Here is a 24,725-nt window from a genome sequence, read left to right on the forward strand (position 1 = left end):
CCAGCCCAAGGAATCCTCAAGAGAGTATGGAACTCCCATTCGCTGTCTGTCTGCCCTGCAGCTAAATACAAAAGTGTGTGTGTGCACGCACACTTCCGCACACACACACAAACACACACACAAAAGTTGTTTTACTACCACTGCCTCTGGCTAGCAATCTTTGGGACATTTTACAGTGATGGCGACCCTCGTCTTTAGAGCAGAGGGTAGAGGAGTCTTGACAAACTGAGAGAAATTAAGAAGTGGATGAATAATTCAGGCAATTTAGGAGGCAGAGAGACACACACTCAAAAAAAAAATCAGTGTGTCGGTCCAAATGAATTATGAAAACTTTGTTTTCACACCGCATTTCTTTGCACTACTTCCAAAATGCTACACAAGTGTGTGTGTGTGTGTATATATATGTGCTATTACGCAGACCATGAGTTCAGTTCACACCAAGTACAGCTCAGCAGACGAGACACAGTCAACGTGGGCCGGTCTCCTAGCTGCTGAATAATGGATCAGAGACGGACTCCCGCTCAGCCTAATGCAGTCTGATCTGATGTGACTGTGATCTCCACTGACTGGTACAGACCACAGCCTCGCTCCATAGGCCGGTCAACCACACACACACACACACACACACATAGTGCCACGCAGGAGACAGAAAACAGCACGGTGATTGCACACGAGATGATCGGTGCATTTTTAATCAAGCGCAGGCAATTACATGTTATGAAGCAGCCTCTTTGCGAGACGGGCCTTGATGCTTCTGCGCTTCCAAACGGCGGGACTTTTAGTGCGGATTCCTATTGAGCTTGTTACAGCCCTGTAATGAATCCTGTCGCTCGTCTGGCCTGGCTCAGATTCCTCCTCCACATACCAGGGAGATGCCAGGGGCCACACAGACGCCAGAGGAGCCTTCCTAAATCACAGCCTTGTTACGCTGATGAATGTGTGTGTCCTGTTCTGTGATCTAGGCGATCTTCCTCTGTGTGCACCTCGGCATGTTTTCTTTCCCTCAGTGTGTGTGTGTGTGTGTGTGTGTTTGTGTGCGTGTGTCTGTGCTGATAGTTATGCGGTCATACTTGAAAAGGAGATTAGAGATGAATGTGAAATTAACGTCTTTTGTATGCAGGTACGGTTTCCTGTGGTGAATGTTTCTTTACTCTGGGTGGGCTACAGGCACAAGTCAACAGCCACCATCCTAATCCTGTGGTAACGACAACAGGCCCCACTGTCAACTCCAGAGATGACAGTTTTTATCCACTGTCTACTCCAGTCGTACATAATTCATACCACCATCAATAATTCACCATGGTGACATTACCAATAATAACACAACAATACTTTGTTTTCACTGCGTGGTTTAAAGTGTGTTGCCTTGGAAACACAGATGAAACAAATATTCCCAGGAGGAGTGATGGGAACACAGGAACAGGACAGAATTCCCTCCTGATCCCAGGAGTTAGTCTCTCTCTTTCTCTCTCTTTGCCTCTCTCTCTCGCCCTCTCTCTAAAAACTAGGTCAGATAATACAAACTCCTGAGGGTGTTTCTGTTTTGTCTCTTTAGGATTTCAGGGAAAGTAATGGAGAGACTATTTTGGGAGCCAAGGCTGCATCTCTGCACTTTCTCCTCCTCCCCTGATTTCTCAGTCAACGATCATCGCTGCATTTAGGAAGAGGAGAAGAGACATGTAGAAAAACAGACGCAGCCGTGGATGTCAAATGAATCTGAGGGATAAATTCACCGCTGTGTTTGTGTGCGTCCCAGAATGTCTGATTTTCTCACCTCTGGTGTGTTCTTCTTGAACTCGCGGCTCAGGTCGATTAGCTTCTTCCTGGTCTGTTCGCTCTCGTCCTGTCTGTTGGCAAGCTGTGTGGCGGTGGCGTCTAGTTCTTTCTGAAACACAAACAGGAAACTTCAGTTTGCTGAGAAAAGAGCTGCACCATATATCATACTTATTATTATCGCTAATATTATTATAAGCCTAATTTTTATTACTCATGCTTAAAAGGACAGGGGCTGTTTTATGACTGAACTGCAGAGTCTTTGACCCATCTGGTATGCAGCGAACTGCCTTAGCTGAAGTCAGCTAGCGCAGCGTAGCAACAGAGGTAGAGGATTAACACTGATGTCCCGCCCAGGAAAACCATCCAAACAAGCCAAAAAAATAGATAAATAAAAAATTGATATGAGAGCAGTCACCATTTCTATAGCGGTACTCTAATACTACTACAATTATTGGCTGTCTACACCACACGACTCCTCCCCTCCCCACATAACAACAACAAAAACAACAAAAGGACAATTATCAACAACAGCAGTGTTGTCAGGGCTGTTGCAGGAGCTGTCTTTACCCATGTCCATTTTGTATTGTTATTAATAGCTATTTATGGGACTTGTTCCAGATGATGGGCCAAGTGCTGACATTAACGAGACGTTCAGGCCTTGTAAAGATTGTATCTCTCCCTGCTGAGTGTTGCTGGATTATGTTTCTGTAGGATTCTTCTCCTCTGTCACGCTCACTCCCTCCCACCCCTTCATTTTTCCATCCTCGCTACAGATCATCCACTCACTCATTCAACCAGCAGTACCTTCTCCATCCGTTTTAAATCTCTCTTTTCTCCCTTCAGTCTGCAACCCCACCCCCCTCCCATCCACCTCCTGTGAGGCTGCCCACCCCTGAGAGTGATTAAATGCTGCTGAAGGGCCGTTATGCTAACTAACACACTAATCATTTAATACACACATTACCACAGGGGCCCTTGTGGCTCAGTCTGCTGACAAGGTCCCAAAACACACTCACGCACACAACAGCCCACCACTGCACATTGCCCCCGCCACCTCCCCACACACACAAGAAAATACAACCCTCATAAGATATAGTGTGATCAAGTACTAATTAGGAGATTTTTCCCCTATCAGCATTACATTTTATTCCCTGACCAGCGGTGTTCCAGTTTTATCCACAGATCATAAAAAAATATGACAAATGTTGGCCGGCCGTCATCCGCAACGAATTTTACATGGTCGCACAGGACGTTAAAAACTGCTTAAAAACTGCTCACTTGCTTACATGCCATCTTGCTCTGACTGCTCATGGGGCAGTTGATGCAGCAGCCTGTCGGCCCGTGGCCATGGAGCAGCTGCACTATCTGTTAGTGAATTCAGGCGTATGCAGAAGCTTGTGCAACTCCTGATGAACGGAGAGGCCTAATAAATTTTAATCACGTTAAATCAATTGTCAAAAAAAAAAGAACACTCCAGCAGTTCATGATTAGCGGTGTAGTTATTATATTGGTAAAAATTAGCCACAGTTACCAGAATATTAGGCCCAGTTGGTTTAAATTGTTAAGAGATTTTATCGCTGCTAGATATTAATCACGATGATGTATTAAAGTCTTGGGTTCAAAAAAAGATTTAAATATCATAAATTAGAGGAAGACTTCAGCTTAAAGACCACTCTGACATCACAAAATGTAAGCAACAGCCAGGACATCTTTAGGTTCGCCCCAAAAGCAAAGATATAGGGCTGTTAATCATCCAAGTTGCACCATTACATGAAATGAATTCAGTCTGAAAATACAGAATCTCCCTCTGAGAATACATGAGCTGAATGATTGTTTAAGTAAAATACCACGGAGAGTAATAGAGTGCAGGCTTTTGATTAGAGGGTGTGTGTCTGTGTATGTGTGTGTATGTGTGTGTGTGGGGGGGGGCACACCGCAGGACACAATTAAACGCATCCAATGTGAAGAAAAGTTGAGTTAATTAAAGCATAATGTATGGAAAAGAATTTTGGTCTAAATTACAGTGGAATCAGCGTAATCTCTATCTCTTCAATTTATCAGGCTTTTAATGGCTCCTCAATTACAGCAAATAGGTTACACTCAATATCACTGCTTCTTGAGCTTAAATAAGTCAAATAAATAGCTATAAATTACTTTTTTTTAAAAATCTTACCAGAATGTTCTTTGATTTGCTAACATGAATGTCATTTGAAATGCTTTTTCAGATTAAGACAGTTTTCTGGAAGTCCAAATGCATTAATCAGACTGTAATAACTACAGTCCTCCACCAGGGCGCTGCTTTAGGAGGTCATGTGCCAACCCCAGATGCCCCGTCCAATCCCTTCCCAAAAGCCTGCACACATAACAAAATCCTCATTCCACAATAAATAAATAAATAAATCAGATAAGCTAAATAAACACGTCACGCATGGAAGAGGATTGATTCAATGCCAAGTGGGCGAGCAATTATGGGCATGGTCTCAGTGTGAAAAAAGACCCTCCGATCCAGTCAACTTCTGACTATGCAGCAAACCCTCTGCTCACATCAGCAGACAGGGGCAGACTTTAAACTCGTTTTGCTGATGGGGCAAAACATCCGCAAGTGCAAATTCCCTGCTGCCTGCCCCTTATTCAACGACAATCCTTTTTTTGACTTGAACCAGCTTTGTATCACTAAGATGTCAGTAGTATATGCAAAAGAACAATGCATGACTTTCAGTCTTGCTTTTACTCATGGCCCCTGGCTCATTTTTCTTTGCCAACAACGTTAGAACTGTTGTTCCACCTAAAATGTCTCTTTAAAGGCTTTAAAGGGTAGAGTTGTCTGCCCTCTGTTCACAGACACTAAGACAATAAAAAAGTCAGATAGAATGGGAAAAATGCTCCCCTAGCTTTCTCAGGTGGAGAGACGGGTGTCTCAGCAAACTCAAATCAAACTACAACCAGACCAGATCAAATTAAATTAAAACCAAAACTTTGTTACTGCACTATTTGTCACATTTTTACAGAAACTCATAATAGTGTACTCTTTTTTAATCTGTATAGAGAACGTTTGTGAACAGGAAGCACCTGGCATATTATTTCCTGAATTGTGAAAATGGGGGCTGAAAAAACTCAGATAAAACTGTAAAACTAAAAACTGTCGGTGCAGATAACACACATGACTGAAAACATGTCTGTCGTCTCCCCACATTTCTGTTCATTGTTTCAACCCTTTATATATTTACCCTGATGTGAATATGGGGTTGTTTCAAGGACTTTTTTTTCCCAGAGATCAATATATATGTATATATATTTCCAGTTTTTCAGTTTGTTTCAGCATTTTGAAGTGACCTTTTAAGGTGTATGCAAGGCTTTTTCCTCTGTAACTGTGTTCATTTATGGATAAATGTTGCCAAACTACAGTCACTGGGAGACAGCTCAAACCCAGTACTGTCATGTGTCTTGGGTGAAGCGACCACTATGTAAAGAAACATCAAATATTCATCCATCCATAATCAACCGCTTATTCGGGGCCGGGTCGCGGGGGCAACAGTCTTAGCAGGGATGCCCATACTTCCCTCTACACGGTCACCTCCTCCAGCTCCTCCAGGGGGAGCCTGAGGCGTTCCTAGGCTAGCAGAGAGACATAGTCCCTCCAGCATAGTCCCTCCTAGGTCTTCCTCGAGGTCTCCTCCCGGTAGGACATGCCCGTCTAGAAATTCTGTCCATAAAGATTATGAACAGAACCGGTGATAGAGGGCAGCCCTGCCGGACTCCAACATGCACCTGGAACAGGTCTGACTTACTGCCGGCAATGCCAACCAAGCTCAGGCTTCGGTCATACAGGGACTGGACAGCCCTCAGCAAAGGGCCCCGGACCCCATACTCCCGAAGCACTCCCCACAAGATACCACGAGAGACACGATTGAATGCCTTCTCCAGATCCACAAAACACATGTGGACTGGTTGGGCAAACTCCCATGAACCCTCGAGCACTCGATGGAGAGTGTAAAGCTGGTCCAGTGTTCCACGACCGGGACGAAAGCCGCATTGTTCCTCCTGAATCTGCGGTTCGACTATAGGTCTAATCCTCCTCTCCAGTACCCTGGAATAGACTTTCCCCGGCAGGCTGAAGAGTGTGATCCCCCTATAGTTGGAACACATCCTTCGGTTCCCCTTTTTGAAAAGAGGGACCACCGCCCCGGTCTGCCAATCCAGAGGTACTGTCCCCGAATGCCATGCGATGTTACAAAGACGTGTTAACCATGACAGTCCCTGCACATCCAGAGACTTGAGGTACTCAGGGCAAATCTCATCCACCCCCGGTGCTTTGCCACCGAGGAGTTTGGCAACCACCTCGGTGACTTCAGCTTGGGTGATGGACGAGTCCACCTTTGATACCTCAGCCTCTGCTTCCTCTGTGTAAGACAGAAGCAGCGGGATTGAGGAGATCCTCAAAGCATTCTTTCCACCGCCTGACAATATCCTCATTCGAGGTCAGCAGTTCTCCGCCTCTACTGTAAACAGTGTTGGCTGTGCACCGCTTTCCCCTCCTGAGGCGCCGAATGGTTTGCCAGAATTTCTTTGAGACTGACCGATAGTCTTCCTCCATGGACTCTTCGAACTCTCCGAGTTTTTGCCTCCGTGACTACTCTAGCTGCAGTACGCCTGGCCTGCCTGTACCTGTCAGCTGCCTCTGGAGTCCTACAATTCAACAAGATTTGATAGGACTCCTTCTTGAGCTTGATGGCATTCCTTACTTCCGGTGTCCACCACCGGGTTCGGGGGTTACCGCCGCGACAGGCACCAGAGACCTTGCGACCACAGCTCCGAGCAGCCGCTTCAACAATGGAGGCTGAGAACATGGTCCTCTCCCGGAGGTGGCAGTTGAAGACCTCACTGTCAGACGTTCTGTCAGACGTTGCCAGCAGACTCTCAAAACACGTTTGGGACTGCCGAGTCTGTCCGGCCTCCTGCTTTGCCAGTGGATCCAGGTCACCACCAGGTGGTGATGGGTTGACAGCTCTGCCCCTCTCTTTACCTGAGTGTCCAACACACGTAGTCGGAGGTCTGATGATACGACAACAAAGTCGATCATCGACCTCTGGCCTAGGGTGTCCTGGTGCCATGTGCACTTGTGGACAAACTGACTAGCACAGAAGTCCAATAACAGAACACCACTCGTGTTCAGATCGGGGAGGCTGTTCATCCCAATCACCCCTTTCCAGGTCTCGCTGTCATTGCCCACGTGAGCATTGAGGTCCCCAAGGAGAACAATGGAGTCCCCAGTCGGAGCACTATTCAGTACTCCTCCCAGGGACTCCAAGAAGGCCGGGTATTCCACACTACTGTTTGGCCCGCAGGCCGAAACGACAGTTAGACACCTGTCCCCAACCCGGAGGCGCAGGGACGCGACCCTCTCGTTCACCGGGGTGAACTCCAATATATGACGGCTAAGCTGTGGGGCCACAAGCAAGCCCACACCAGCCTGCCGCTTCTCACCTTGGACAACACCAGAAAAGTGGAGAGTCCAGCCCCTCACAAGGGTTTGGGTTCCTGAGCCCAAGCTAGCCCAAGCTGTATATATATGACTATATCTAGTCGGTACCTCTCAACCTCCCTCACAAGCTCTGGCTCCTTTCCCCCCAGCGAGGTGACATTCCATGTCCCTAGAGCTAGACTCTTTGTCTGGGGATTGGGTTGTCGTGCCCCATGCTGACGACTGCCACCCAATTCACACTGCACCCGTCCCCTATGGTATCCTCGGCGGGTGGTGAGTCCACCAGAGATTGGGCCAACATCGTCCTTTCGGGCTGAGCCCGGCCGGGCCTGTGGGCAGAGGCCCGGCCACCAGGCGCTCACATACGAGCCCCAACCCCGGGCCTGGCTCCAGAGTGGGGCCCCGGTTACGCCATACCAGGCGACGTCACGGTCCTTGATTTTTCTGTCATCATAGGGGTTTTTGTACTGATCTTCGTCTGGCCCATCACCCAGGACCTGTTTGCCAAGGGAGACCCTAGCAGGAGCATAAAGCCCATGGCAATATAGCTCCTGGGATCATTCGGACACTCAAACCCCCCCACAACGATAAGGTGGCAGCTCTTGGAGGAATCAAATATTCATTCATCTGGAAATAATCATTTGTTTAGGTGCCTCTGTGCTGCACTGCTAGTCCCTCTCTATGTTCACCCCTGCTGTGTTCACAGTTCTGTCTCTCTGACTACCAGCGCCACCATTTAGTAAACAAACTAGGAACTACTGAATGAATGCTCCAGCTGATGTGATGATGGACTGAACCAGAGACTCGCTAGATATAATCTCCATCAATTTTTCTCCCAGGATTCTTACAGATAAGCATTTACAAAACTAATATTTCCTCATGTAACTGCAACATTGCAGAAATATGAACCTAATATAATGTTATTGGAGCGATTAGCTAACAGCAGCTAGCCAATCAAAGTTGTGAGTCATCCTCTCCTTGTGATCACTTGTTTTAAGAATTTTACATGGAAATAAATAATCAATCAGCTCCTGTCAGCAGCCCTACAAACATTTGTAAGGACACACTAGACCGCCATACAGATGTCTTGAGGGGCTAAAATTCATTGGTTCTCACCATCCAGGACAATATTTACGCAAAGACAAAGAGAAAATAAAATAAACATTTTGAGGCAATATCTGCTGATTTTACGAGAAAATCAAAATACAGTGATCCCTCGATACTCGCAGTTAATGCGTTCCAGGACCACCCGCAAAAAACAAAATTCTACAATATCACGACAAACTATTTTATTATTTATGGTAATTTAAACATTTATGAACCCTCACATCCTGATATTAAACCACCTTATATTTGTATTACCTTTCCCTACACTCTTATAGATTGTTTAAAGCACTTTTTAGGTGCCACTTTAATACATGGAAGTGCACTGCACTCTGTGAGTCTCGGAACGAAGCGCACTTCTGGATGCTGTCAGCCAAAAACATGTACGTACGGTATCAAGTGACTACCTACTAAAAAGTCGCGATGTAGTCGTGCACCTTGAAGTGCAAATAAGCGAGGGATTACTGTATCCTTTAGTGACACCGTAGATATCAATATTATGGATCACTTGTTGGAATTCCTTGCTGTGAGAACTGTCAGTGCCCAATTGGTCCAGTAACCCGATGCAAGGTAACAGGACATTGCAGTTTCTATTACTGCCACAACTAAAGATAGCTGATAGCCAGATTAATGTGTGGCTAAATTAAAGACCTTTCATTTTTATAATGACCGGAATGATGACATCTGTCACTATCTATCCAAAGTCATGACGGTGAACACAGATGGTAATCTAACAGGACATAAGAATGGCATTGTAAGTTTCATTTTGTACAAAGTTCAATGGTACAAACGTGATTTTAGATTTGGACTATTTGGAAAAGTTCCTTTCAAATAGTCCTCCACAAATCCAAATCAGTACATTCCTCTTTTGGGATTTATTTAGGACCCTCCGCTGAGTCGATTCAGCTATTTTGCTAGCTTTGTCAAGCTATAACATTTTGTTGGGGGAATACCGTTAAAGTTCAGGTACAGCTGCTCTACGGATACACAGCAATCTAACATTCCACTGAGATTCTTTTTATAATATTTGACAGCAATGATTGGCATCAAGCTTCCTTTGATCAACCTCCCAAAATAACGCGGCTGATGCACTGCCAAAACATGAAAAGACTCAATTTTTAAAAAATTAATAAAATAACATGCTTGAAAGATCCTATATTGGTCGAAATATAATCAATTTCACTGTTAGTGTGCAAATACCAGCACTGTGTTGATGATTCATGATCACCTCAACATGTTTGGTCTCTGAGGTCAAAAGCTTGCAGATCTCCTTGTCCTGACTTTGAAACATTTTACTTTTGAAAACAGTTTAAATTATTGGTGACTTGATTCATTTGAATATTAACATTAACTCTGGTGCTATTTTTAAATCTGTCTATGGCTGGTTAGCACTCTAGCATCTAGTTTAGCAGACGATGGAATATGGTGTGTGCAGGGGAGCATTAAGTGGGCTGTAATGTCTGTGTGATTGCTTTAACAGCCCTGCTTGGCTTGGCTGGACTGGCCCACAGCAGCAGTCCCTGTCCTGGTTCATTTGGTCGTCTGGTCAGCTGTAAAGACGATTGGAACAGATTGCCAACACTCCCTAGAGAGACTTCAACACCGACTTGGCAAGGAAGCCTCCTGCGCGCCGCTCCACACGCGTGTGCTCTCACATGAATGCACATACGGGCCGCTGCAATAACTTGGGGAGCCCAGTCTTTCCACATTCTTTTGAACTCCGTTTCTAAAGAGGAAGTCCGCTCACATGTTCTCCCAGCATTTTGGCATGGTGAGCCATGTTCGCAGCTCGCAGGGGAGGCTGGGCTGGATGAAAAAAAAAAAAGAGTTGCCTCCTATCACTGTGGTTGCAGTACAAATCCCATTTCCACTGGCCATCAGATCCAAGGTGTGTACGTACATATTCGTCCCTCCTAATGAAATTCTTTCAACTCATCTGCAGGCATACAGAGGCCGTCTGGTTGACTAATTTGGTCTAATTACACTAATGAGCCACAGGTGATGATACAGTGAGACTGATTAATTAAATGGGAGGCACCAATCAGGCATGTCTGATTATGCCAATCATATCAACTACAGACTAAATGAGATAACAGGAGACAGACACACTTTAATTGAGGTATCAAAACTTCATGAAATTCCTCATACCCTCACGCTCCGACGATGCCGAGACAGATAGACTGGTGGAATGACAACAAAGTTATTGTTATGTACACAGATGAAGTCAATCTGACTGCAGCTGCCGTCTGAGCCGACGCAGTGACCAAGGGTGCGCACAGGAGGAGAGAACGCGGCGCTGAATTTGCTTCAGATCTCCTCTACTGTAGAATAATTAGGACTGGAACTCGTAGAAACGCTTTGTTTACACCTTGTCTGCAGTCACGCGCGGCAAGGAGTCTGCCACTTTTCCTTTACTCCAAACACAGTGCAGGTTAACTGCTCAACATTCGCTGCATGTTTTACACATCAATCTAGTTGAGAACGAATTCAAGTGAAGCATTAAACGAGAGAGACAAAAATACACTCAATGTTCCGCAGTAACACTAACACGAATTTGACACACGACAGAAGGGGATGGCATTTCTTTGAATAAAACTTTTCTGTGAGTATTACAAAGCCTCTGCAAACCTGGTGACACGACACATGTTTAGGAGATCAACTTTTCTGTCCTGCCACTGCAGTCACTAATCTTTCCTTTTATCTCTGACATGTCTGAGGCTGTTATGTGGTTATGATAATAAACAGTAAAGGCGTCAGGAAAGACATCTTATCTGAAATCTATGAGGCCTACCTCAGAAACTCCCCCTCCATCTACCCTCGCAGCATTCCTCCGCTCGTATGCGGCCGACCCGTCTGTATGCCGAACCAATCGTGTGGCGCTCCCTCAGTCAGGAAAGACAGCCACACTTGCTACGACGACACGGTACATGATCACAGATCACAGGCACACCCCCACAAAACACATCACAACGCGGCACAGATAACCGTGGCTGCCTGTCTGCCTCCCTACCTTTGACATACGAGGGTGCAGAACTTTAAATGCGACAGCAGTCTGTTTTCTTGAACCACAAAAGGGTACGAAGACAAAAGTCGCTCCTGGATATCATTGCTTTCTTTCTTCCAGCCACCAACAGGATTCAAGGTGCAAAGTTTGCTTCACCACAAGCTACACAATAGTTCCACTGTGACAACTGAGACCCAAACACTTTTGTGTGTGTTTGTCGAGCTGTGTGTGTACCTGTGTTTGTGTGCCGAGTGTTTCAGTGCAGGATGGGGGGGGGTTAGCCTAGCCTACCACTCTCCACAATCTAACAAGATGCTTGTGGTCCCTGAGCGTTTTGCTCCTTTTTTTGAACATAGATCCATATCTACCAACAGCACAAGAGCTGTCAAGACTCACCTCACTGACGCTGACTCGAGCCTGGATCAAAAACAGCCTTTTTACACCCCAGCCTTGTTTGTATTGATCCATGTTTCTCTGCTGAGAGACTGGTTGTTGTTTTATCTCCCCTACATCCAAGCCTGAACTCTCCTGAAGTTTGCTGAGAGCTAGTCATTATTTTGCCCGACCAATTGTCTGGAAAAGGTTCTCAAAGGCCAGGATTGTGCCTAAATACAAATATAATGAGACTAAGTTGGTTTTTGGAATGGAGGAAGACCAGCGCTTTTGGTCTCATTTTGCAAAGTTCCAATTTGGATGGAGGCTTGTGTCACAAAGGGTGTGATGGAAGGAGAGAGGTATGGCGATATGTTAGGGTGTAATGCACTGGTGAAAGGGCAAGATTTTTCATCCCTGCGTTTACAGGGTGGAACGGCTAGGATATTGAGATCTGAGATAGGATCAGAGGGTAGTGAGCTGTTTCAGCTACGATAAAGGCCACGCATTACAAACACAGCACAGACAGAGGAGAAGAGAACCATACAGAGAAGGAGAGAGAGAGAGACAGAGAGAGAGAGAGAGAGAGAGAGAGAGAGAGAGAGAGAGAGAGAGAGAGAGAGAATCACACCTCTCATCCCTGAATTAATGCCTCTATTCTGCCAGGAAGCCATTCTGTTCCAGTGAGAAGAGATTGGGGAGGGGATGACTGCACTGATACGGAAGAAAAAATGGAAACTGTGATCATAGAGAGGGGCGATAGGGATTAATCAACTCTGGGAGAAGCGAGCTGCTCTCCAAACCCTGAAGCACATACACCTAGCTTTTGTCCCGATTACTAGGGCAACGACTGGCATCTCCATTAGTTTATAATGCCATCAAATGGGGACACAAGTAAAGGTGAATAGTGAAAGGGTCACAGGAGCAGCCTCAAAAAGACACGAAGATTGTAGAACACATCAAACATTCGTCTGTGAGGTAAAAGTTAATATAATGTTGTTAACATCTGACATGGTCTTAGTCTGTTAGCCAATCGAATTTGTGGTAATTCACTTTGACTTCCTTTTACAGACTACAAGCAACTTCCTGCTAATGGAATGGTAACAGGGAAAAGGGTCCACAGCTCTTTTATGCACTTCAGATACAATAACACAATAAAACCTTCCCTGCACTGTGTCCACATTAACACATTTTAATTTAGTGTTGCTTATATAATCTATCCATGTCTCAACCCATGCTGTCGCTATCTTCTAGCAATCAATGGACTGAGTTTGACACCCATGGTCTTCACGATAAACATCAACAGCTCCAGTCCTGGGGCAAAAACTTACTCAGCCCTTATGAGCGAGAGATTTCTGCTCCGCTTGCACAACTTTTGAGAGGAAAAAGACAGGCAGTGAGGAACAGAATGAGCCTAGCTAATCCTTACAGTAATAACAGAATAATTAGCATTCATTACAGTATGTAATGAGTTGTAATTATACCATTTATTGTGCTTTGAGAGAATATGATATAACGGCAGCACAATAAAGAAAGAGGAATTGAGCTCAGTGGGAAGTAGGATGGAGCATGTGTACGAGCTCAAGCTCTTTTTATTGATTGGTCCAAACATCAAATGAACCACTGGAGTATAGGGGGAGTGAAGGACAGCTAAAAGCTATTTGGAGCCCTCGCTGCATAAAAGACTTGACCTGCTCCACGCAGCCTACATATCAAAACCATCAAACAGCAATCAATAGACCAAAGTGGTCAACTCAACAAACAGTCACCCTACTAAAACATCAAACCCTCTGCCCAAGCCTCAGATGATAGGCTACACTCAGCTTATCCATTACCATCAGATGAAGAGGAGATAAAACACAGAGCCTAATCCTTTCATGTGTCGTGACAGCAGCAGCAGCCTCCAAGGCATTCCTTCAGTCTGGCTCTCAAATAGTTTTATGGCGGAAGGCAGCCATTCATTCAGCCAGCCAGCCAGCCAGCCAGTCAGGACTGTTCTGGTCTGTTTGTCTTATTTCACAGTTTACACGCTGTTTTATAGGTAGTTATTATGGTCACCATGGTGATGCCATACGTTTTTATGGTCTTTTGGTCTTGGGGCTGAGTGTAATAAATGAAAAAAAAAATGCACACATGAAAAAAACTCACAAAACACTCGCCTGCTGTGGAAAGGTCTCCTGTCACTCCCTTCCTCCCTCCCCCACTCTTTATCAGTCTCACCAAATGCCTATCTCCCTACTTTCTGCTTCATGTGAAAGGCCAGGCTGAGGTAGAATTGTCCTCTTCCATCCCACATCTGGAGCTGATCAGAGGGCCTCCTGGAAGTCGAGGCCTCTGGGCCTATTAATAACCATACCACTGAACTCAGGGTCAGACAGCAGTCAGCGGATGAGCATGTGTCCACTAAACACATAGTCCCTTCCCCCTTCCTCAAGAGAACAACTCTCACTTTTAAAAATGAGACGGCCAGCTTCAGAGCCCAGCGATGCACATCCAGTTTAACGGTTTTAAAATCGGGTCGTACAGAGTAGAGGCCGACTCCACCGGGAATCTACAAATTACTCACAAAATAAGCTTCGTAAAGGATGTCTGAATCTGGCTACTCATTCAGGCACCTTCACAAATGAAACTAATTAATAATATATTTAATTAGTTTTATTTATTAATATACTGAAAGGGGCCTCGAATAATTTCGTGACAATTTCAGTCACTCAAGTTTATTTACTTTTTAAATTTTTACATCAAAACAAGTTCAAGTTCAAAGAGGCCAGACGTTTAAAAGGGAAGACAGATGGTAAAATTATCGTCTTTTGGCTCGAAAGGATCGGCCGGTCAGACAGCAGAGGTCACGGCTCGGTCTCTGGGGTCAGACAGCCCCTGAACCCCGGCTCCAGGATGACAGCTGCTCGGGTCAGATGTCAGGAAAAGGTTGAGGTACAGACTGAGGATGTCCAAAAAATTTCAAATGTACAGGACTGACTTATTTACGCAGAATTTCTTGTGTTTTGGTCGACAAAGCTGTGACGTGATCCTATGTTTATTAATCCTGCATTAGGCAAAGCCTTTGTAATAACAGCAGAGTTATAGCAGATACAGCCATTTAAACCCTAATCCTCTGGGGTCTGACATCATACTGGTGTGACATCTAACCCCAACCCTAACCCAACCAGAGCATGTTTTTAGGTTCATGTTAAAGAGAACAAATTACTGTTGGGTCTGAGAGGCGACGTTCTGAAAGCGATATACCAAACCTCCAGCATGTTCTAAAGTATGTAAAGCTGTATATAAAGGGTTACATTTAGGATTCATAGTGGTCTGACCCCTAACCCCAAAGTATTACATAAGTCAGCCATCCTTGGATTAAATGATTACAGCTCAGAAACGAAAATACACATAAGCAGTTCCTCAACAGTTTCGAAGTTGCTCTGACTAAGCAAAGTTTGCCAAGCTACAAGGTGAAATGAGAGCAGTGAATAGTATACTGACAGCAGAGAACAATTTGTTAAGCACCCCCCAACACACACACACACACACACACACACACACACACACACACACACACACACACACACACACACACACCTGTGAATACAGGGTAGTTGAATCATCATAATCGGTGGTAGTTTTCTGCTGAGACCAGCCAGCAGTCTGTGTTATTTTTAGAGGGCTGACACAGAAGCAGGCCGTCCACTTACTGTGTGAGCTGGCAGCAGGACCATCACAGCTCTGCTTGCTTTAAACTACCAAAATGGGAATGAGCTCAACATAAACACCACAAAGGTGTGGACGCTAAGACAAACAAGTTATGTCAGATTCAGAGCCATAACTATTCCATTGCTAACATTAGAGTCCTTCTAAACGTTTCATGGCATTGTATGAAAATGCCAAGATCACACGCATTAAAGCTTCAAACACATCACCACCTTAAAGTTGTGAAAGTTCACTCCGATAGTTGTTTCAAAGCAAATGAGAATCCTTATGAGGTGATAAACAATCCCTTTACTTTCAATACATTCCCAACAGGATGGCATATCCATCCAGCTGGATGGATCGAATATATCAAAACCAAGAGTGATTTTCATAGAATCCGGAGTGAGAACTGAGGCTGAAGGGTGAAGGCTGCTCACGCCTGATGGAACTGACTGGCCAATCCTCAAGTACAGCTATGGATCCAGTCACCGCAGTCATGATTGACACTGGAAGTTATACAGACTGAGCTATTAGCAAATAGAAAGTCACATCACAAATCTATCCTTGTACCGTCAATGCGTACCAATATCATAATTCAATACTAAGAACCATTAGCCTGGAGAGCACCAATATCATAATTCAACCCAGGGCAATCGGCCCTGCCAATATCATAATTCAACACTCTGACGATTTGGACACACGAATAGAACTATTAGAATTCAATACCCATCGTCACTGATACTGGAGTCATGGGTTCACATGGGCTGAAGTCTGCACATGAAGATCCTCAGGCCGAATTTATCCCAAGTCTATTTGATAACAGCGAGACAAACATTAAAATGGCACAGGGCAAATGGTCCACCAAAACGTTTTGGCTACACTAGAAGGACGCCGCATTAGCTCAAAGTAAACATTTTTGGCAGGCTGGTGAAAATGGACACAACTGTTGAGCACAATAGAACGCCACATCAGCTTTCAGCACACTCAGCCAAACTTGTCAGAAATGTTTCACATGCTGGCCTGGAACACACAACTGTCTGCCGTTGGTCAAAAATATCACACCACCCAGTGGAAAAGGACTCCAATCTATTTCCTGGTTAATTGCCTCTGTTTATATCTACATGTTAACGTCCTGACTAATTTCTCGAAATACAGCAGATCTTGCCCAGACTAGGTTTGGCCTGCTGGGTCATCAGATATCTGATCAGAACCAATCACATGGGGTCAGATTTCATCCACCGCTTTACAGTTGTCCTCTGAAGTTATTATTATTCAAAGTTACCTATCACTGCACATTTCAAAACTTCCTCTATGTCATACATGTAGAGTGTCAAAGGACACAGGGAAAGAGAGGACAGAATGATTCATGACCAAAAAAATGTTATAAATGAATGAATCCCCAAGGATTACCCATCAACTATTTTGACAGTTGATTAACTATTTGTCTGGTAAAAACATTAAACCAGTTTTTGGTTCTGGTTTTGACACTATAAAAACTTTCCACACAATTTTATTGAGTTATCCTTCTCACACACACACACAAACACATACACAAACAAACAGTCATTACAGGAGGCAAAAATAGTAATTACTATGATAACAATAATGATTTAAAAAATAAAAAAAAGTTGGGCCCAGTGCAAGCATGTCTTGACCATAATTGGCTTCAATGTATTGCTGGGGCTGTGATCATAACAAAAACTAATATCTTGACAATTTGCCGTATTTTTGTCGAGAAGATAATTAGACAATCTTCAGATTCCTACTGTGTGTTCATGAATTTCTTACATCATACCAGTTCTCACCCTCTCACAAGGACAGTAACTGCTGCCTACCAAATAACATCAATGGACAAACGTTGAAGGGATGAACCAAGTCCCACAACTACCGGTGCGGCTTCCTGCTGTTGTTAGTTCGCCAGTTTCTCAGTCACGCTAACTTACCTTTGTGGTATGGTGACTATGCAACCACACCACAACATAATCGAAGCTAATGCATCAAACACAGCACACGCTCAGCCAGAATAATCTGCTCCTTTTCCTGCACCAACAAACTCAGATGCAGATTTGATTCAGGGTAGAGTGTCGATTGATCGAACTGATAAGTGGGCAAAAGTTTGAGGATAATTTGTGCCATATTATTCACTGGTGTCATAAAGTTCACAGAAATGTCTGAAACACAAAAAATTAACTCCATTAAGTAATGAAATAATTATTTTGCAAGCCATTTTAACTTCCTTGTTTGAGAATAATAAATGAGAAGGCAGTGGATTGCTCCACTGTGTTATTAATGTGACGTTTGCAGCAGTCTCTCTCTGCTGCACTGTTAGCTAGCAGGAAAGCCATGGCTCTCCAAGGCGCTAAAGAGATGCAGAAAAAGACTGAGTAAGACTGAGTAGTCATTTGATGCTGCTGAGCATTTTGATCAGCTGAAGTTTGTTTTTGTATTTAAATTACATTTTCAGAAAATTCCCAATAAATTGCTGTAGCAGGGGGTCAACTTAGGCCCATGGACCTCCTTGGCTTGACCGAGTTAGAAAGCAAAAAACATGTGGTAGACAAGTACAAATGCAACAACAGAAGAGCTTGTCTGATTGCTCCGTTGCACACAATAGTGTCATTCTGAGCCCACTGGTGGTCTACTCATCTTTCCAGTTAACTGTGGATAAGGAAAACAAATGTTTTCCCCCTAGGAATACACAATTTTATGTACTAAATACCACAGACTTAATATCACCAAATGAACACCAGACGTTACACAATTACACCAGACTTGGAGGCCCTGTTTGGAGTACAGGCTTGATTTTTAAATAACGTGGGTGTCATCACCGCAGTGAAGTGGAAATAGCCAGTAAATTCCAAAGTAAGGCTAAAGAGAAGTGTCCAGTCAGTGAAGAGCCGGCTCTCTCCAGTGGAATACAGAGCAGCAGAATAATGGATGCTTCTGCCATGAGATATGGTGAAACTCTATGATGCTGGAGGTGAGAGAGACTCCAAGTGGGTCTGTAAATAATGCCTGCCACTTGAAAATAGGTCTCTGGAAAGTGCCCCCTGTGCTCTTGTTGCTGGTCGTGTGGGTGGAAGTTTTGTCTGTGTAGTCACATTAACATGTTTTAGTATTGTGTGGTGTGAGATATGGATGCAATAAAGCCAGACTATTCCCCTGGTTATTATGAGCCACATCAAATATAAAATTATGACACGGTTTCACGCAGAGATTTTTCTGAATATTACTAAAACTGAAGAGATGTTTTGTGATACTTTTGTATGACAAGGGTAAAAGACAGCAGTCGCAGCTCCTGGAGCTCCTGCACACAATGAAGACTCCTAAGGGCCACACAGCTGAGGAATTACATTTTATTTAGGTAGTGAGTGAGCATGCCAAGACGTAAAGCGTATATTTTAAAAATACTGCTAAGACATTTTTTTATGATCATGATTTAACTAAACACTGGAACTGAAAAGTCTCACTAAGATTCAGATTGGCAAGACAGAAAACTATGTAAAAAGTTATGAAGTTAGGAGTGAGCAGTGTACATTTTACTTTAATGGAAGCCAGAGAGGTTTCACGCAACCCCTAATACATCTAATATAGCCTTCAATAAAGCCACAGAGGAATATTAACTACTTCTACCTCATCTGTCTGGAATAAGTCAAGATTTAAAGTGTAAGAACACAAAAGTTGTGACAAAAGGAAAACGTTTTCAATTTTGTGGTGTTTTTTTTTACCCTGCTATTTCAGGCATTTCTGTATAAAATTTTTACATACAATATTGAATGCTGAATCCAAAATTTTAAATTGTGCAAACACAATTTTTTTGTATTTGACACTTTAAACATGAACACAGGAAACGTTGTTTTCTCACACTTCAAAAAGACAGCAATAAGAACTGCATACTTCAGCCAAATGACAATCTTAATTTTAAGTGCTTCTGTTCAAACATCAGACCACAGTCAACATTTCTTTTCCATATCCGGTAAATTATTAAATAATCCAATACCGACTTTGACATCGCAAAATGTATATTTACCTTTTATACTAAATATTGTATAAACTGAATAAAGCCTAGACGCTCAGCAGGAGAAGGAGGAGGGGGCGTATAAATTGAGTCCGGCTGTGCTGTGCACTAAATCACTGAAGAGGAGTACCGGCCTCCACTGAGAATTAGCCACTGATCGGGCAGATGAACAGAACTTTTCTTTTCAGTTTTCAGAACGCTGCATGTTGCGCTCAGTCGTCCAGAGGGTTTCCTTCTCAGGACGCGCTATAACCTCTTAGAATGCAGGATGACATAGCCCTAAAGTAGACTCAGCGCGGACCAAAGACCTGACATGCACCCGTCCCTCTCTCTGACTCATGCTTAGTCGCTCACCACCCACCGACACACAGTGAAACCTCAGTCCCAATGCCAGATTTTGTCACTGGGCAGAGGAGCGGTTGGCTACAGTAAAAGCATGACGTGATGCCCCTTCCTCTGTGCTCCCCAGCCTGTGCAGCAACAGAAAGGTAAAAATATCCCACCAGTGAGTTCAGACAAGCAGCTCATAAATTAACACTAAAACTCCTACAGACAACAGCAGGCCAGTCGCTGAGAGATTTAAACCACTCAGGTTGCCACTGACCACAGCTCTGGGATCACCTTACAAAACCCTTTTCCTAAATTTACCCATTAGGAGGTGGTGAATAAGAACCAGCCCTAGATCAGTTTTCAACTAAGTCACTATTTAGCTGTATGTTAACATAGTGAGGTATGTTTCAAAATGGCTCAGGGGTGCACTGTTCCAGGAAACGTTATGAGGTGAGATGTGGGCTATTAGGCCTAAATTGGGAATTGTGTATAAGAAAAAGGTCTGTTCTTAATTATATACAGAAAATATAAAGTATAGGTTTAGGCTCAATCATTTACTCATGTCTTTAGGTTTTCCCATAGCGACACACACTCACTCTTAAAGCAGAAACTCAATGTTCCAGCAAACTGCTTGCCTGGGTCAAAAAAAAAAGGAAAGAAAGGAAATAAAAACAACAGGAGGGAAGAGTGATGATCCCCTCTAAAGAAACTCAACTCTGTAATGGACAGACAGGGATTACAGACGTTAAAACCTCCTCCATCTGTAATTCACTGTCACCCTGCCATCCTCTCCGAATCACAGATCCATTTTGCAAGTGTGCAAGACCTTGCTAAAAGCATCGCTCCAGCGCCCGTTTGTGTTTGTAGTGGTCTTGGTGCTGGCATGTGTCTAGGTTGGGTCGGACCGCCATCGTCAAAAGAAATGAAACAAAATAAAAGCATGTCTGTGTCAGTGCTTCAAACACAAACTGCCAGCCTGAGAGCCCATTGTCCATTCAATCAGAAGGCAGAAGCAAATGAGAAAGCAATTGGCTGTCAAGAACATGTGCAGACCGTGATCATATCATACTAACCCGATATTATTCTCAGAAATCCCGATAGAAAAAAAACGTTCCTCTCTGAAGGCTTTCCTCTTGGAGGCTCTCGATGGGAGGGAGAGTAAATAAGATGTCATCAATAATAGACAGTGAATGTTCTGAGCAATTCTGCACACACGCACACACACACACACAAGTTTGATTCCTATCCTGCAGACAGGCCTGCCAACCGCCAGGCTTTTTGCACACACTCAGATTCACTGTCCTGACTAATCGCTTGTGATAGGGGCCTTTGCCATAATTACCCAGGGCCTTATCACAAACTTATGCGATGCATTTTTCATGTCCTGGCTGCTGGCGGTGCCTTCACTGTCCGGGCTGGCAGTCAATCCACGAAAAAGACTGATCTCACACAAATTCACAAACACAGACACGCGCACACACACACACACACAGAGACACACACACACACCAGTTCGAACAGGATGGAATGGGTGAAAGCAGGGTGAAGGGCCAGGAAAGGGAGGAAAAAAAATGTTTAAAAAAAAAAAAAAAAAGAAGGGGAGGGGGAGGTGAGGAAGAGAGAAATGGAGGGGGGGTAGACAGGAAGGGGGTGGGAGATAGATAGTGAGGAAAGACAAGAGAAAGCAGTCTCATTTTTTTACATAATGCATGAACGAGGGGGCACGAGTAGGAGGACCCAACAGGATCAAATAAATAGGAGAAGTGAAGCCTCGATGATGTGGCACAAGTGAGACACAAAGCCCGCTGGGAAGACTTGTTCACTGTCCTTTTGTCTGCACAGTCATGACCTAAATAAAAGTTTAAATCCCAAGCCTGTGCAGTGTACAAAATAATGTATGAACAATTAGGCTAGCCTACATTTCCTGCAATCTTATGTTAATGACGACCAAGACCAGGCGAGTAATATTCATAAATCGTGATTTGAAATTCATCAGTGCGCGTTAAATGCCACAGGAAAAAACAACACAACAGTGCCATTGTCTACACGGCTTGTTGTAGGTCACACACACACACACACACACACACACACACACACACACACACACACACACACACATACACACACACACACTCTGATCTACACCAGCTATATGTTCCTGGAGGCCCCGTGTTTTATCCTCTTCTTGCCCCCGGATCCCATCCACCACCACCGGGGTGATCCTGGTGATCGAGCCGCGGGACGTTCGCGGAGGAGTTCAACCACGATCAACAAGGTCACCATTATTTCACAATTCACATTTTCCATTTCATTTCATTACGTCAACAAAAACACTGTCCCCGTCCCGTGTCCACTTTTTTTTTTTTTTTTTTAACAGACGTGGCAATGTCTGTAAATATCTAACTGTGTATAATTACCGTCAAGGGAAACCAAAAATTAAAAAAAAAAAAAAAAAAGACCCGAACAAAAAAAAAAAAAAAAAAACCTGGCTGGAACCCCGTTAGCCGATAAGAATGCTAATGTTTTCATTAAACTTACCGAGAGTAAGTAAGAAAAAAAAAGAAAAAAAAAAAGCAGAAAAACACACAAGCAACGCGTTGTTGTCTGAGCTGGCCGTGTCTCCGGGTGTGTGTCACCACAGCGCCACCGAACGAGTCGCACTTCTTTCCCCCCCAAATGATCCAACCTTCAGCGGCTAAAGCGTCGGGCTAACTACGGCTACCCCGCTCCGCTAAAACTTATTGAACACGCAATAAAGATCTCCCACCGAACGCTTCCCTCCCAAGCCTCGCCGTTTGCTTTTTTATTTCGGCGCATCCCCGCGGCGTCGCCCCGACTTGCCCGGTTGCAGTGTCCGATCGATGTTGAATTGAACAAAGAGGATCAATTTCTGATCAGCGAGAGAGAGAGAGAGAGAGAGAGCGAGAGAGAGCGAGAGAGAGAGAGAGAGAGAGAGAGAGAGAGAGAGAGAGCCACTTTCATCAATGTGAGGAAGAGCTCTTAGAATTCTCTCCCGAAACACCAACGAGGCGGCGGCCGGAAAAAAAGCACAAAACCCAACAGAGGAAAGAGAGAAGCCAGCCGAGACGAAACGGAGCGGAGGAGATTCAAACGGAGGCTGAACTGACCTGTAGTTGTTGTAAGTCAAAGCGCTTCCAATATTGAAACATCGATCCTGCATTGGCCGCCATCTTGAGACATATTGAGACAGGAATGAGATGCTGATAGAGCGCGCGGGGGTTGGAGTTCAGTGGAGAGGACCGGGCGGCGGGAAAACCCGGACCGGACCACTGCGGCGGCTCCCCCTGCGCACCGGCCGGCTCCACGGACGGGAGTCAAGCGAGCGGTGTCGCCTTAAAACGCCATTATAATTGCTTAAATAGCTTTTTATTAACATTCAGATATCACAGGTAAATAACTGACCTTAAAAACACTGCGTGTCTTCTTCTGTTAAATTACACGCCGCTGTGAGCGGCGGGCGAGTCCATGTTGACCGGGGGTGGTTTGTGTGACCACTGCGCGTCACGCAGAGTAAAGATCATGTAAAATAAAGCCAGGAGGCGCCTCGGAAGCCATATCTAAAATGAAAAAAAAAAAATAAAACAGTAATGGCCCCGGCGGGGGGGGGGGGGGGGGCATCGGGGGCCGACGCTCCTGTCTGAGCTGCGTCAGATTGGAAGAAGTCATCATCCAGACCTACAACTAGTAGTTTCCTTCAAGCGTAATCATAAAATAAAACACAAAATACGCTCAAAAGTCAGATTTAAAAGGAATGAACAACTGAATTGTTCTATAACATATAGATAGATGGTTTATTTGTGTGTAAAGAACAAATGCAAAAATATAAAATACTACCTATGATAAGCAGAATTCAGTCTTGACATGACTTTCTGATATTTATGAATCAAAACATGCAATAATATAAGTTAACCAAAATATCAAATGAATATTATTTTAATATTTAAAGTAAAGGATGGATATTCAGTAAAAACCAGGGCTGGACTGAACATTTTTGAATGCGTCAGAGGCTGAGTGGCCTAAAAACAGGTTTGAGGTGTCTCCAGGTCAGTGCTTTCCTCAGTGTGGATGAGTTTTTGTCCGAGGTATTCTTTCGCTGCTACTTATCAAATTACTTATTTAGGCATTTTTATAGTCGGGCAGCTCAGGGGTTATAGAGTAAATTCGATGTGCATAAGTGGTTGAAGTGACCTTGAATAACACTGAATCCTGGCTGCTCCTGGGGTGTTGGCCCTGCTCACCATGTCACCTTCAGCCTAGAAATGCAAAGACTTTATAAATATCCTGTGTTTCTGGTGTGACATGAATTCCTGTGTCAAACCGTGCATCTTAAAACACACAATTCCTCCGCTTCAACCTGTAATTGCTTTGCACGCCAAGCTGGAGCCGAGTTGCTCAGGTTTATCAGGGTAACACATCTGTTGTACACATCGTTTTCATTTTTAGCTTTTTGTGGGTTTCCAAATTTGACTCGCTGAGAGTGCTGTGAGGACTGGAAAATCCACGCCTGCATTCACACTTGAGGGGTTGTTTTTTCTTTGGTGTAAAAATCTTACAGCCTCTTACAAAAATATTTATCTAAATTTTTTTTCTCTCCAATCAATTCCACTTTCAAAGCTGCTCCATAATTGTGTTTGCTAAAATAACAAGAATTTGCCATTGATAATGAGGACTCCTTTGCTGTATTTTTGTGGAAACAAAGGTGGGCATTTTACGCTTTTGAATTAGCTCAACTTTCAGGTCATTGCTTGATTTGATTGGAAGCTGTTTGCGTCTGCTCTATTCTGGGGTTTAAATAGGACTCACTGCTCAACTGACATCTAGCCTCAATAGCTTTGCCTTATTTTTTAGTCATTTATAGACATGCAATTATACAATCATTCAATACAGTGAATTAAAGGCTAGCTTTGGTTTGGCCATGACATCAAGTC

The 24,725-nt window shown here is 44.1% G+C and overlaps 1 protein-coding gene across 4 annotated transcripts in view; it reads right to left on the reverse strand.

Moving 5' to 3' along the window:
* cux1a (cut-like homeobox 1a) overlaps positions 1 to 23,115 on the reverse strand; it is a 62,956-nt gene extending 39,841 nt beyond the window's left edge. For 2 of the 4 annotated variants that reach the window (XM_068316870.1, XM_068316869.1), the window contains exons 1-2: positions 22,905 to 23,115; positions 1,775 to 1,885 (exon numbers count right to left, since the gene is read on the reverse strand). In XM_068316870.1, the coding sequence (XP_068172971.1) occupies positions 1,775 to 1,885; positions 22,905 to 22,967 (174 nt within the window). In that variant the 5' untranslated portion in view covers positions 22,968 to 23,115. The remainder of the gene's footprint in view (positions 1 to 1,774; positions 1,886 to 22,904) is intronic. The other 2 variants (XM_068316871.1, XM_068316872.1) reach the window with 2 other exon arrangements.
* Positions 23,116 to 24,725: the final 1,610 nt, after the last annotated feature.

The sequence above is a fragment of the Antennarius striatus genome, chromosome 6, assembly GCF_040054535.1.
Source record: "Antennarius striatus isolate MH-2024 chromosome 6, ASM4005453v1, whole genome shotgun sequence".
Taxonomy (NCBI): Eukaryota; Metazoa; Chordata; class Actinopteri; order Lophiiformes; family Antennariidae; genus Antennarius; species Antennarius striatus.